The sequence below is a fragment of the Armigeres subalbatus genome, chromosome 2 (genome assembly GCF_024139115.2).
Source record: "Armigeres subalbatus isolate Guangzhou_Male chromosome 2, GZ_Asu_2, whole genome shotgun sequence".
In the NCBI taxonomy this organism is placed as follows: domain Eukaryota; kingdom Metazoa; phylum Arthropoda; class Insecta; order Diptera; family Culicidae; genus Armigeres; species Armigeres subalbatus.
The window spans coordinates 223,655,464-223,670,446 of NC_085140.1; the positions used below are offsets into that span (position 1 = coordinate 223,655,464).

Genomic DNA, 14,983 nt, shown 5'->3' on the forward strand with positions numbered 1-14,983 from the left:
AAACAAATAGCTAACCGCGGTGGAGGATGGTACTCAGATTCTGATTGCTTTTCCGCAAACGTGACCTTTAAGTGGTCTTGTTGTGTAGGGGTTATCACGCCTATTTTTTTGAGACATTTATTTAACCCTTAAATGCGCAATGTTGTTTTAAAACAACAAACCGAAAATACGTTTAATGTCAATAATTTCAATAGTTATTTACGTTAAAAATATTTCCGACGATTTCTAAAAAAATCGCCTTGCGCCTTTAAGGGTTAAAAGGCTCATTTGTTCAATTAAAAACTCCACGGAGCCGCAAATATTTTGAAATATTCTAATATTCTATTCAAAATCAAAAATTCAATTTACGCCGAATTTTCTTCCTAGGGCGGGAACTATAACTGCCACCGGAAGACGCAAACTGGGCTCTTCGTTGGTTCGCCTGTGGGTTCCTCATCGCTTGAAGGTCGGCATCTGTCACATCTTCGTAGTTTTCCGAGTCAGTCAAGTAACCGGCTGACGGTATCCGTTTTGCTTCATCTTCCACTTCACTCGCTATATCTTCCAATTGGCGTTCGTTCTCAAGATCTTCTCTTCCGATCAGGTCCAAGTGTTCCGTAGCTGCTTTATCCATTGATTCCACAAAAGTTTCTTCCACCGGATCTACAATGACCTCTGCGCATTCTGAGTCTTCATCAGGTACAATTCCAGATACAATCCCAGCATACGAACTCGGATGGGATTGGTCTTTAGGCTTGTCTTTCCTACGATTTCCAGAGGGTCGTTGTGGGCAAGAATTCTTCCGTGTTGCGCAAATTTACGCGCCATAGATTTAAATAAATCGATCATCTCTAAATGCGTCTTAATTGTAAGCTATTGTTTATCTGACATAATTGCTTACTCAGATGCAATTGAATAGTAGTGAAGAGATGATCTGAAGTGTATTCTGTCACCGAATATGTAAGTATTTTATTGTATTATTTAGTTATCATTTATATGTTTTAATAATAAATGTTCCTAGCTTTGTAGCTGATCAATCGGCAAATGATGAGTTGTCTAATTCTGCTGGAAGATTCGGTTTCCGATCACCTCTTCGCAACACTACAAAGATATTCGCCGCCTTTCATTCATCAATGTGGTGTTCATCGGATGATTGCGCCATAGGAACGATGAAGGGACCAAAGTTCAAACTAGATCTCCACCGCGAGATGCACGGAGATCTGCCGAATTGTTGCCAACACGGTCCGACATAAGCCGCTACAGAAATGAACATTACTCTGATGAAATGTAAATATCCACACAAGAGATAGGTACCTACGTATCATTAACGCGTACCTAAGTTTCAAAACGAGGGAAAAAGTACATCGAGACTTCTGTGCAATGGAGTGTTGATACGGTTAGAAATGAAACGACGGAAGAGCAAGAGAATATCTACCACAGGGCAATTTCATGTTCTGGTTTCTTTACGAATCAACACAGATATATTTCCAAAGCATAACGATGAGTAATATCCTGCGAAATATCAATTCAATTTTCTTATACAGAACGCTCTTACAGTAAAATTTAGGGATGCTAGAAAAATACATAAATCAATTAGACATTTGTAAAACTTGCATTAACATGAAGTGTTACGGCGGGGAGTGTTGCGCAAATTTACGCGCCATAGATTTAAATAAATCGATCATCTCTAAATGCGTCTTAATTGTAAGCTATTGTTTATCTGACATAATTGCTTACTCAGATGCAATTGAATAGTAGTGAAGAGATGATCTGAAGTGTATTCTGTCACCGAATATGTAAGTGTTTTATTGTATTATTTAGTTATCATTTATATGTTTTAATAATAAATGTTCCTAGCTTTGTAGCTGATCAATCGGCAAATGATGAGTTGTCTAATTCTGCTGAAAGATTCGGTTTCCGATCACCTCTTCGCAACAACCCGCAGCCCGACAAAGAAAACACACATCCTGAAGACCGTCGTAATATATTCTTCCTTTACGGCCACCGAAATTAAGCGATGGCGGTATTTCCTCTTTCAGGTCAATGTATACACCACGCACACCAGTGTACATATGTCCCAAGCCAGATTCCGTGGGAAATTTTTCCCTTGTTAAACATTCCACATTTCCAAATCGCCCAAGTGCCATCGACAAGCTTTTATTACTTGACTCCGGCGGCAAATCGAAAACACGTATGTATTTCATATTGCTACCTGCGATTGACATCCGTACCTCTACCGATTTTCCGGTGGAGTAATGAAATTGTTTTGGCTCCGTATTTTTCTTAAGCGACTGCTTCATTGCTTTCTGAGAGATGAACTTAATGAAAACCGACCGTTCATGTGCCGTTCTGTAGGCCGCTTCCATGTCCGCCAAGTTGGTATCCAACTGTTTCCGGAAGTTCCCGATCTCCGTTCATGTTGGACGTGGACTAGCCGCTGGAAATTGGAATCGAACAGTATTCACAATGTGTTCATCCATTGTATTTGCCATTCCTATTGAACGAACAAATCGTCATAACAGCATCACCGTCGTACGACCGAACAACAAAGCGCGCACTTGACTATATTCATACAGCTTTCTCTGCTGCTGACAAATAAATTTCTACCACAATCAAGCACATCTGCGCTCATCTGTACGAGACGAGAGCAGAAACAAAACTGTTATCACGCCTATCTAGAGAGTAGGAGGTTGAGGCTTCGAGTCCCTCCAAGACACGTGGAATCTTTTTCGCAAATTTCATATCAATTTGTTCAATTCGAAACATGTGCTGTGCATATGCACAGCCAAGAATTAAAACCACACGATCAAAAATACGACAGAAACAAAATCGTGTAAAAACGGAATTCTGTGTATAACATCTCGGCAAACACATACTTCTCAACTTCAAAGGTGTCGTCAGCGATAAAACTAGTTTTTTTTTAAACCAATAAGATTCTAATCAAAAGTGTTGACTATGGCGATAAGTAAAATAAGTTTTATCAAAGAACATTTAAAAATTAAGATTAGCTCGGAGGGGTGCCAGCCAAGGGCTGAAAGCCTCCCTAATAAAGACACAAAAAAAAGATTTGCTTCATCTTATTACGGAGAAAAAGAAAAATTTGGATAGCTTCGCGGAAATAACGCGCAGAAGGCAATCCCCACATAGAACAAATCATACAAAGTGTGCGTTGGATTGAACATGATGCCAAAGCAACTGTCATGAAGCCCAGAAAGTTGAATGACGTGTTTACACGCGTACATAACATGTAAGGACTGATCATCAGCACTAACCCGAAGTATATAGGACTGGTCGCTTAGCGGCTCAGTGCTCAAAACAGTTAATCAAAGAAATATCAAATTCAGAAGAATGTCATACAGTTTCATGCCCTTAAAAAAATGTGTTCATAATGATTGGTTTTATCAGCGGCTAACTGACTCTGGACAGCCTTTTTTGGTCAGCCTTGTGGTAGGTCCTCCCCCAACTGATACAAGCAGCTTTACATCGAAAATTACAAGAGCTCTCTGTTAAAACCTAACCACGTCCTAGGCAAGTTGAATATAGAAATGTCATAGATATAAATATAAACAAAACATCACAAATTTAGCATTAGCTGCCTTTGATCAAAAACCCGGAAAATAGGGTTTCTTACCCCATTCCCGGCCTAACATGCGTACGACTGCATTATTTAATTGATATTTATGACAGGAAGCAACTTTTCCTGAATTTTGTGGGATGTATAATACTGCATTGGGGTTCACTTTTGCTTAAAAATAGCTATTCGTGCTAAATATCGTTCGAAAAAGCTTTTATTTGATTTAAATTAACGAGGTGCAGCACTCATTTCAGTCATAGCAATTGCCATTCCGGCATACATAAAAACCAGTTCCCGGCCTAAGCAAAATTTCACTCAATCTCTCAACATTTTACTCTCATTCTCTCTCGGGACGGTAGAAAATGCGACGTAAACAAAAATATGCACGTTCCACGACAGCAAGATGCCAGATGGTATTATTCATAATCATTTTTATTCGGTTGAGAAGATATATTTACTCATCCAAATTTCTTCCAAATACTTAAAAACAATATTGTTTTCACCTTTTGAAGTCGAGAGAATTAAAAATAATATGATAGCGTCAACGTATTAGACAATTTTCCTATTAACGATGAAGGATCGTTTTCATAATCCTGGCTTTTTGGCAGCACGGTGCGGCTAGAAGTTCTTGGGCCGAGGTAAATTTTTGTTTGGTTTGAGAATACATTTTAAAATGTATTCTAATATGTTTAAATAAGTTCTAGTGAAACGAACAAATAGGAATAATTGAAGTGCGTGTGTTTAGAATTATGGTGTGGTGATTAACAGCTTCAAGCAATGGCTATATCGAGCACTGTGACGATTTTCAGGTAGGTGTTTATCGGAGAACCGCTTTGTAAAAGTGGAAAGAATCACTCCGGCTCAGTGGTGTGGCATCGGAGAGCGAAATTTTGAAATCTACATCTTTGTTTTCTACAATTGGATCAATTAGGAGTAAAATAAGTGATTGAAAAATATTGAGTATTGTGAAAAATAAATGGGAGACTTTTTAAAAATCATCAATCATAAACCTACGGCTTCCAAACAGTATAAATCATTAGTTTTCTGTGTAGTGAGCCGGGAACCGGGTCCATAGGCCCAAGTAGTGATTTAACCTATTCATTGGAGGCGCTTTGAATTTTCCAGGACTAACAATTTTTCTTGCAATGCGTAATATTCTACCATCTATTTTAGCCAACTAAATATGATTTACCCTTTTTATTTTTGTTTAAATTTAATAGCATGCGGTCCTTTTTCCTAATGAATTTTTGGTTGCAAGAGTTAAGTTTTATACAACTTAGACGTACTTGATGTTCTATATTATGGTTCTACTTTATGACGTTAAAGTAGCAGTGGACGGAAACCGATATATGCTCATGCTTTTATATGAAACTTTGTGATATGATATTTAGAGGTCTACGAAAGATCCAAACTTTCCCAGGAGACAACGAACTTATCTATTGCGACAAAGAATCCAGGTGTGAAAGTTTATGTATATAATTATTTTACATTAACAGGAAATGTCGACAATAGTGAGAGATAATGTCTATGAATGGTTTAGAATTATGCGGGTTCACCTATTGTTGAACGCACGTGCATTTCTTTTGGGTGTTCAACAATAGGCAAGAATTTTAGCCGTTCAACATTTGGCCTACTACTTATTACCCAGCATCGAAAAATGGCTTATATTAGAGCTCGATTTGGTAGATCGTACACTACACAAAAGTATAGATAGTGGAATATATAGATGAGCGAAGATAAATCCTCTGTCTCCAAACAAACTGTCAAACGTGTCTCCAAACGAGCATGACGTCATGATTTCAATGGAAACGTTAAGGGCTGTAACGTCATATGCGCGTGTGCACGGGCAAAAAAATCGACTCAGTCATGCTTTCGCTCATCTATAGATTCTACTATCTATACACAAAAGTGATCTACCCAGGTGTTACGGGGAAATCTGTATTGTTAATTGGTTGCTAAATATAAATACAACTTACCCTGCTTTGAAGAGCTGAATGTTCTGAGCCTGTAGTTATCATCATCGTCCTGATCATCTATTTGGAGATTTTGGATATTCAATTGCGGCACATCCAAAAATGCATTCGACTTCCTAGAAGCTGCAGGAAAACATTGGTTTATTGAGTTGTCATTATTTAGCGCGAACGTTATTTCTTGTAGCTAATTTTATTTACTGAAAACTACTGCATGCACTAATCTATAAAAACTAGGTGCACTATATGGCTGATTTGGTGAATTGTAGTGCTTAATGGTTACTTGGCTAGTTTTTTTTCGTGATTTTCACATATTTCCTGGCGATTTCGAAAAACCACGTAAAAAACATCTGGGGAAATTCCGAGTAAAGGGGTGTAAGACGACTCCAGTGCATTTAAGTAAAATACATTATAGAAACATTAAGGTAATTTATGATTCAGCCTAGCTTTAGCTTGAAATTATTAGTTTAAAAATAAACGATGCACGACTACATTTGATGCTGGGTTCCTTGCGTTGACGCGGCGTGCAGGCAGCTTGAAAAAACGCTACGTGGGGATCGGCCCTTAATGTCTCTGTTTACATTCCGTTTGACAAGGCATACTCGATGAGCAAGTATACCACCATTCGAAATCTTGTACTGCGAATGGATGAAGACGAACGAAATACATAATGGTCCAATGCACCGAGTTCATCATTGATGTTTGAGTGGTGCGCTGTTTACTGCCAAATGAATGAATTCGACGAATGAAAAAGTATTCATTATTGGTAAACAGCGCACCGCTCAAACGTCAATGATGAACTCGGTCCATTGGACCGAATGATATCAATTCTTCTATATTACAGTCACGGAACTTTATAAAATAATTTCGGTATTTTTTTGCGGTTTATTTAGGCAAACTTTAAACATTTAATATTTCACGATCAGGGTATAAATATCATATAGGGTGGGTGTACCAATTTTGTCCTAAAGCCCTGGTTGCAAACTATAGTGCACCGGTCAAGAATATTGTCCACCCGGAACAAATTTATACGCTTTTTATACCGAAGTTGGAATTTTGTCCAGATGAAGGCAACTTTCCCAACTTCGGAAGTAGTGCGCTGGATTCGCCTAAAGATGCGCTAAACAACGCATCAATTAGTTTGACAGATAAAACTTCGGAAGAAAGTTCGGTTCGGAAGTCCCGACTTCCGAATTCTAACTTGGTGGAACGCCGACAATACTTGAACCGATGTTATAAAAATTCTGGTAAATGTCTAAATCAGTAAAAATAATATTTCTGTGTTTAAGACATTTTAAGGAAATTTTGGGCTTTGCAACATTTCAGAACGAATCAACCATCAGCCCAAAACGTCAGGCCCATATATTAACTGTCAAAGGTAGAGTGAAGTGCCCTGCGGTGTTTTACTAGTGCGTTTGAATCATTTCATTCCTTTTATTCCGTACGTCAAACAAGACCAAAAATGTTGAGGAAGCATTTTTCATCTATTTTTAAATTTTAAATTAAACAATGTTCCTTTCGATTTCTAAGTCAAAAGAAAAACTGACGCGTTCAGGATGAAAAACTTCATCGTTCCATGCAAGAAAATCGAATATCGATTCTTCATTTTAGGACCGAATTTTCGCTATACATAAGAACAAAAATTTTTAAAAAATAAGTGAAAGGCATGTGGTTGGATTTTATATATCAAGCGAAAGGTTTTACTTCCTGTTCCTTAGAACAGCTGTGAAAACTCCTATAAAATTTGTTATAATCCTCAAAATTGATAAATCCATAATAGGAACGCATGCACCAGTTATGGCACTATTCTTAATTTTGGTTCCTTATTTGGCAAATCCCATTGTTTTCTTATGGCCAAATTGGGACCACTAGTGCGACAACTGGTGCAAAGGACGTCAAAAATTAAGCAAAATCAATTTTTACAAGTAAAGGAGCATTCCTTATTTTCACCAGTAAACAATGTAACAACTGCTCTGGTCTACCGCACTCATCTCGCAAAGTATTGATGATTTCTGGAATCGCAGCTGGCAATGTCAAAATACTCTGCACTTTCTCCCGAGCGCTTCCTATCAAGCTCTTCTGCAATCTAGCAAGATTTTCATCCGGCTGAATTCCACACATGGCTGTAGTGGATTCAAAAGCATTGATAAACATAGGCTCTAAAGGATCTCCAGCAAATTTCGGTAGTCCTGTAGATACTACCTGTCGTGCTTCAAGCTGCTGCGTAGTTAGTACGCTACTCATGCCGGTACCGCAAACTTGGTTGTTGATCGGGAACTGAGGGGCAGATGTTGTGGGTAGATGATACATATTCTGTTCCAACTGTATTTGCGATGCTTGACTTCTTGGTAAAACCACCTGATTACTGGACACCGGTACGAAAGTAGACGAACTCGGAATAGGATATCCGGTGCAGTATGTCGGCTGAGGAGCATAGTTTGAAAGTATGGGAACGTCAATTGAAGTAGTACCAGGGTAACGGTTTCGTGGTATCTGCTGTTGACCACTCGTGAAATATGCGTTTTCGCTTTGAGCCCATCGTTCTTGCACTGGGCCGCATTGAACTGGTTCTGTGGGTAAGCTGCGACTGAAATTCAACGGGATCTGCTTATGCGTTAGCTTTTGCTGAACATTCTCGTTTGACACTGCAAATTCACCTTCGATTTGGCCATGTGTAGGCGCTGAACTACCCACCGTAGGTTGGTTACTGAACACAGATGACTCCGCAATCCCTGACTGAACCGTCGGTTGGAGTTTCTGTGCAGAACGATCTGATGAATGTTGGTCCCACTGACCACGATGGCGGTTGGTTTGCTGTTGTGCTGAATATTGGGGCATATCGAAATGTACTGATTGAACTTCAGAAACGGGAATTTGCCGAATGTCATTCGCCAAACCCGCTTCTTGCACCAGTTGGCTCGACGCTTGATGCTGATAGTTATTATATCCTGTTACTGACGTCACCACTGTGTGTGGAATGGCGTTGCATTGTGCAACGGGCACAGTTAAACCCACATTCCCGCTGGAACAAATAGGAGTAGATGTGGTGGCAGCCACATGTCCGTCCTCCGGCTTCTCTGGAGTATCTAATGTCTGGTTTGCCCATAGCTGAACTTGGGTTCTATGACTGCGATGACTCTTGTTGCTTTTTGCGCTCCGCTGACCTCCTGCTACTGATTTTGCTGCTACTATTTCTGCTTCCAGCTGATGTTTCTGGGCCAGATAGGCACGCTCACACTCCGCTTGTTGGAGTCGCAATTTGTCATCCAAAGCTTTGGCCTCTTCGAGTTGCCTCAGTCGAAGCTGCGCACTAGATCTGTTCGAATGCACTGATTGTCGTGATCCATCTACACTGAGAGCTCGGCTGGAGCAATAGCCGCACTGCCACGGTTTTTCGCAAATTGATTCACTCACGCCTGCACATGTGAAATGAAACCACATACCACAAACGTCACACGCGACCATATCCTCGGCATGGTTCGGACGGTTGCACGCTTTGCATCCTTGGTTTATACTCGCCATCGCAACTCAAGGGGATACAGATCACTCGAGCCGTATATTAATTTTCGAGATTGTAGAAAAAACTTTTCCATGGTTCGGTGCGCTAGTCCGTGAACTCGAAAATTAGTTTTCTTCTATGGGTGTATACGGTTTAGTGTTTACTGATCTCAGCTAATATTATAGTATAGGTTATCTGATCATAAGGTGGTTATTCTGTAGCTTATCGAACCAAATACAGCTATTATGCAGAACTTGTAACCTCATAAGGAACTTCAACGGCTTTTTTTTTTATAAATCCACTAATGCAACTTATAATTATAATTTAGGTTTAAGAGTAAAATCAGCAGTGATTCAAATCGTTCGGGGCTATCAGTTTGAATATGAATCTGAAACAATAATTCTCTCAGCAGCTGTTCTAGATTCATTTTTTATACCAGTCAACTGTCAAAAAAAATAAAACTGGCATAACGCTCCGTTCTATTTTCTGCAGATTTGAACCACGAATGAATCACGAGATTCAATTTTTTTTTCAATTGTTCTGGTGTATGAACGTGTCTTTTTATCTACGGATCAATCCACTTTGCAGCTACGGCGCCTTTCTTGGTAGCAACATAGTGATTTCATGAAATTGAAAATTTGAAAAACATGAATGGAATACTGCTGGGGAAACTAACGAGTTTGTTCTATTTTGCTCCAGATTCAAACTAGAATAGTGGTCGAAAATATAGAATGAAACTGAATCACTACTGATTTTACTCTAATTGTACAAAATAATAAATTTACTTGGGGCAATCATGTGCAGAAGCCACGTTGTTTACTTTCAACTCTCGCTGTCTATCCAACGTACAATGCGCCGTCGTTCCCTTAGTCTCGAGGCGCATTCGCAAAGGGTCTAGCGCTATTATTTATCCACACAGGGGGTGATCAAGTCTCCCCGGGGATCAAGTCTCCTCACCTTTCCCTATAGGGGAACATCGAAAAAACAATAATATTCAGCCATAAAGGAATATCATGTTGAGTTCGATACCCGATGCCGGTTGAGGCCATTTTCGGTTTGGAAATTGTCTCGGTTTGGAAATTGTCTTTATCCCTGGGCATAAAAGTATCATCGTGTTATCCTCATGATATACGAATGCAAAAATTTTAACATCGCGGTTAATAAGTGTGGAAGTGCTGCATGAACACTAAGCAGCGCGGCGGCAATGTCCAACTGGGGAATATAATGCCAACAAGAATAAGAAGAAGAAAAAAAGGGTGACCCATCAAAAATTTTATGTATATAAACAAAAGTACAACATTACACTACATTAAAAGAATATTCAACACAGCCAGGGGAACACAACCTAGAGAGGATGGTTGACATTGAACAAAATCTGCCTACTTGGAAGCAATGATGAGAAATGTCATTTCGTGTCATGAAAATAATTTGGTAAAAAAAATCAACAAAAATAAAGCAATTTAAAAACATAAAAATATAAAAAATCGAGTTTCCAGTATTACTGGTACTACCATCTTCCATGAAACCTCCCCTGAAATATTGAAAATTCATATAATTTTTTTGCATCCATCCATTTCTCATGACATGATATGACATTTTTCAACACTGCTTGGAAGGGTGAAAAAAGTAGGTTTATCAGCCATACCTAATTGTATTCTAACATTTTGAATCCTTCTACCTGTAAAGAGAGGTTTTCACATAATAGTATATTAAATAAATGAATAAAATCGATTACTGAAGTACACTCATAGAAAAAGTCTGATTTTGCATTAATGATCTAGTAAGACTATGGCGATTTTCTTTTGTGGGTTGATAAAATCATTTTGATATGAAATCAAGAAAATATATATGTTTGGAAAACAGTATAAAGTTGAATAATCACAAAATCCTGCTTTGTGCCATGTGCGGTCAGTGTGTGAAAAAAAATAGTTCGCGATTGGCCGTGTTCATATCAGGAGACTGAAGCGCCTGTCATACGCGGTACATTTGCAATCCACCCAACATCGTTTTTGGTACCTACCTTGGTACCTATGATGGTCGTACACTCCGTGTTGCCCGAAGCAAAATCGAATGTATTCTCATATTCCAGGTCGCTCGTTCTTGGGTCGCTAATAATCAGTCTCCCAGCACACCGGCTTCACGCACATTTTCCTCGATTGCGATCGATAACTTTTGCTGGTTTCTCTTTCGACATACACACTACATTTCCTGCCGACTGTAATCTACCGTTTTTTTAACCTGTCAATATCTACATTTTTATGGAACGTACACACGGTCAAGCAGTTTGACCAACATTGACTCCACCTCTCGTTTATTCAAACATCCATCAAGTTTTACCAACAGCAGCATGAACAATCAATTTATTCGACCAACAATATCACACACGAACGACCGAAGCGCCAACTTGAGCACCAACCATCAAAAAATATATGGGGGTTTGTGCAACTTCACTACAAATGCTCAAACTTGTTCGGCGAACCTTGACTCCACCCCCAACAACTCAAACCAAAATCAAAACGTTTAAATTTTTTCCAACCGAGCCGCCAACTGTCAAATGGTTGTTCGAACAACTTCACACACGTTCCAACAAAGCAGCAACCGAAGCATTTTCTTGGGGGTGGAGTCAATGTTCGTCAAACTGCTTGACTGGTGTGTACGTTGCATTATACACTTGATACAACTCGTGAATCATGCGTCTGCGCCATTCACCATTTTCCACCACGCCGCCAAGTATTGAGCGCAGTATTTTCCGCTCGAACACTCCGAGAATTTGATAGTTTGCATCCTTGACGTCTATGCATCATGGATATACAAGGCGACTAGACGAATCAACGATGTATACAGACCGGGATGTGTCCGTTTCTGCAAGCTGCGAGACTTTAGCAGGCTATGCAAACCGTAGAAAGCCCTACTTGCAGCCGCAACACGTCTTTTCACCCCGCGGCTAACTCATTATCACATGTAACGATTTTTTCAAGATATATGAGTTCGTCGAAAACCTCAAATCGTATCTCATTCATTTTCACCTAGGGACTAACCCCGTTGTGTGTCAGCCACCAGGTACTTTGTAAAGACAAAATGTATGATCAGCCCTATTCTACCAGTCTCCCGTTTGAAGGGCTCAAAAGCCTCTACCAGTGCTCTGGGATCTACACCAATTAAATAAGTGGATGTTTATCGAGCCTTTAGGATTATAATATTACTATACTACTACTACTACTACTAACAGTACTACAATCAAAAGCTTTTATATTGGTCTGTTGATTGCAATATTCAAACAAATTTATGAAAAAATGTTACTTAGGTCCTTTTGAAAAGTTAAGCGAGATATAGCTATTCAGCTTTTCGCGCATGGTAATGGCGGCTCTGTTGATTTAAAAGTGTATTCGTCCCCGTACTTCTTTTACATCTGACTTGGGTTTGACAATTCGATTACCCTCTCCCCTTATCCTGGAACAGGAGGAAAACGGAATGTCAAACCCAAGCCAGATGTCAAAGAAGTACAGAGACGAATACACTTTTAAACCCACAGAACCGCCATTACCGTGCGCGAAAAGCTGGATTTTATGATGAAAAATAGCACGTCGATACCGTCAAATGGGGTTACTTGCAACACTTTTCACTTTCAAAGTCATTGTATTACAAATTAAGCAGTCAAAAAGATAAGTACCCCAACCCATTTCTTAATGGGAACGCATAGAATACATTATGCATCTAACTTCGCCGAAGATTGGATTGATTCGAAGGAACGAAAAACATGCTTGTTGCAAGTTACCACACGTGTAACTTGTAACACACGCTCAGACTTTAAGTTAAACGTCAAATGTTTCCTGCAATTGTTTTAGAACCTAGTAGTGTTACAAATAAGGGACCACGGCAATCAAAAATAAGCACCCCCATGTTCTTTTTTCGGACTTTAAATCAATTTTTGTAAGGGCTATTACAGGCTATATATATATATATATATATATATCATGTCGAAAACATTCTAAATAGAGTTTAGGTTTGGAAAAAGAGCAGGCCCTGGCAGAACATGAATTTATGTCATCACTAATCACATTTTCGTGGAATAACTCGCGTTTATAGACACTATAGGTTCCATAGACGAGCTGAGGCGAAGGCGAGTGTAGCCAAACGAACTGTCAGTTAGTGTAGCCAAACGAGCATGACGTCACGATTGCAATCCAAGCAACGGAGCGCGTGACGTCAAATTCACGTGGTACACGGTGAAAAAGTGGAAGAACACACTTAATCGAAATGACCCAACCGTTCCTCCGCTCGTCTATGGAACCTATAGTGTCTATACTCGCGTTTATCGTTGAAATGTGAAGTTTGCAGTACCAACATATTGTCTGAAGGGCTTGAGATATGTTGTGTGCGTCTTTATTTTTTATACCTACACAATTTTATCATATATTTACTTTGAAGCCAAAGTGTGTTATCAATATCATGATAGATGTTTCGTGTTGAAGAAATAACGTGCTTTTTCAATATTTCAGGTTGTTAGAAAAAAAAATGAGGTTTCATGAGGCAACCCTTATAAATAGAATATTTGATCTCAGCAGGAAAACAAACTCAACCGAGCTTTTCAATATTTTCATGTAATAAAAACATTTCGCTTAAATGTTTATGAAAGATAATCAGGAAAAATGCCAAAAATGTCAATAAAATTGCATTAAAAACTGCTCTGATTCAAATTCTAAGCATGATATAAACTTCAATAAGTGACGTTCTAGTCTAGACGGGTCTAGTTCAAATATTTTCTACGGTTTCCAGTAAGGAAGATCTTAAGGATAAACTATTTCAATTAGCTATGAAATTAAACATGTTGTTTAAGTTGAAACCGGCGTTTGAAAGCAAGTGCTAGTAATAATCCAAAGGTGTCAAAATACTCCGTACCATACAAATATATTTTATCTAAACACGTTATATACCTAATTATAGAAACGATGGTTATTAGTTTCCAACGGTTTAGATGCTTCATCTCACGTGAAAAGGATTGAAAACAAAAAAAAAACGCATTTTTGTTAAGTGTACCTTTTAATGTGGGACACCATTTCTTACATATTTATTTTTAAATAATTGTACAAATGAAGTAGGCTGGTCAAACTTTGTTAAACATTGTTAATTCAACCTTTGAATCCAAATTTAAAAAAATGTAAAGTTCGGTGCAACAAAAAAGTGTTATCCTAAAATATGGGGTGTACCGTTTTGACTCAAATTTCGGACATGACTCATATTCCGAACACTTGCTTTACGTTTGGCTTACACACTTACGTTTTGGCTTTATTCGTGTAATTCTTTCCATAGAGTTTGTAATCTGAAAATGTTAGCTTGAGGGCGCTAGAACGTCAACATGTATGTATATCGTCTTCTATTTAGCATGTTGTACTGCACCATGTACGATTTTATGTTGACTGGGAAGCGACCGTGTGCCGCTCAAAGCACCCAAGCCCAAAACGAGTGCCAACCGGCGCATCATTAATACCAGTGAGATCCTGATTGCGGCATACTGGTTACGGCACGCGACACACACACACTCGCGCGAAAGTAATGTAAAATAAACGTAAATTAACTAAATATGTCTGGCTGAACATTCTTATTTAACCTTGAATAGAGCAAAAAAAAGGATTGCTGATTGACACTCACTTTGTCGCTTACTTTGAGCGATTTATTGTTTATTCTCAAAGGATGAACAATTGTACAAATTAAGGAAATGCTAATACTGTTGTGTACACACTTACCTCATTTCACCGTATTCGGTAATTTTTACCGAAATCTCAACAGCAGAACTGTTCGGTAATTTATTTTACAGATTTTTGTAATTTTTTCCATTGCTCAACTGTCAAAATCACCGAAAATCAGTTAAATTATTTACCGAACAGTTCTGCTGTTGAGATTTCGGTAAAATTTTACCGAATTCGGCGATTTATTTTAAGTGTGTAGAAGTTGCATAGGTCA

The 14,983-nt window shown here is 38.8% G+C and overlaps 1 protein-coding gene across 7 annotated transcripts in view; it reads right to left on the minus strand.

Annotated features, from left to right (window-relative positions):
• The window catches only part of LOC134211754 (GTP-binding protein RAD), a 96,142-nt gene that overhangs the window by 50,383 nt on the left and 30,776 nt on the right, over nucleotides 1–14,983 (minus strand). For 6 of the 7 annotated variants that reach the window (XR_009979083.1, XM_062688935.1, XM_062688934.1 and 3 more), the window contains exons 4-5: nucleotides 10,668–10,700; nucleotides 5,530–5,649 (exon numbers count right to left, since the gene is read on the minus strand). Coding sequence is in view for 6 of the 7 variants with exons in the window: in XM_062688935.1 (XP_062544919.1) it covers nucleotides 5,530–5,649; nucleotides 10,668–10,700 (153 nt within the window). In the remaining variant the exon portion in view is untranslated. The remainder of the gene's footprint in view (nucleotides 1–5,529; nucleotides 5,650–10,667; nucleotides 10,701–14,983) is intronic. The other variant, XM_062688940.1, reaches the window with a different exon arrangement.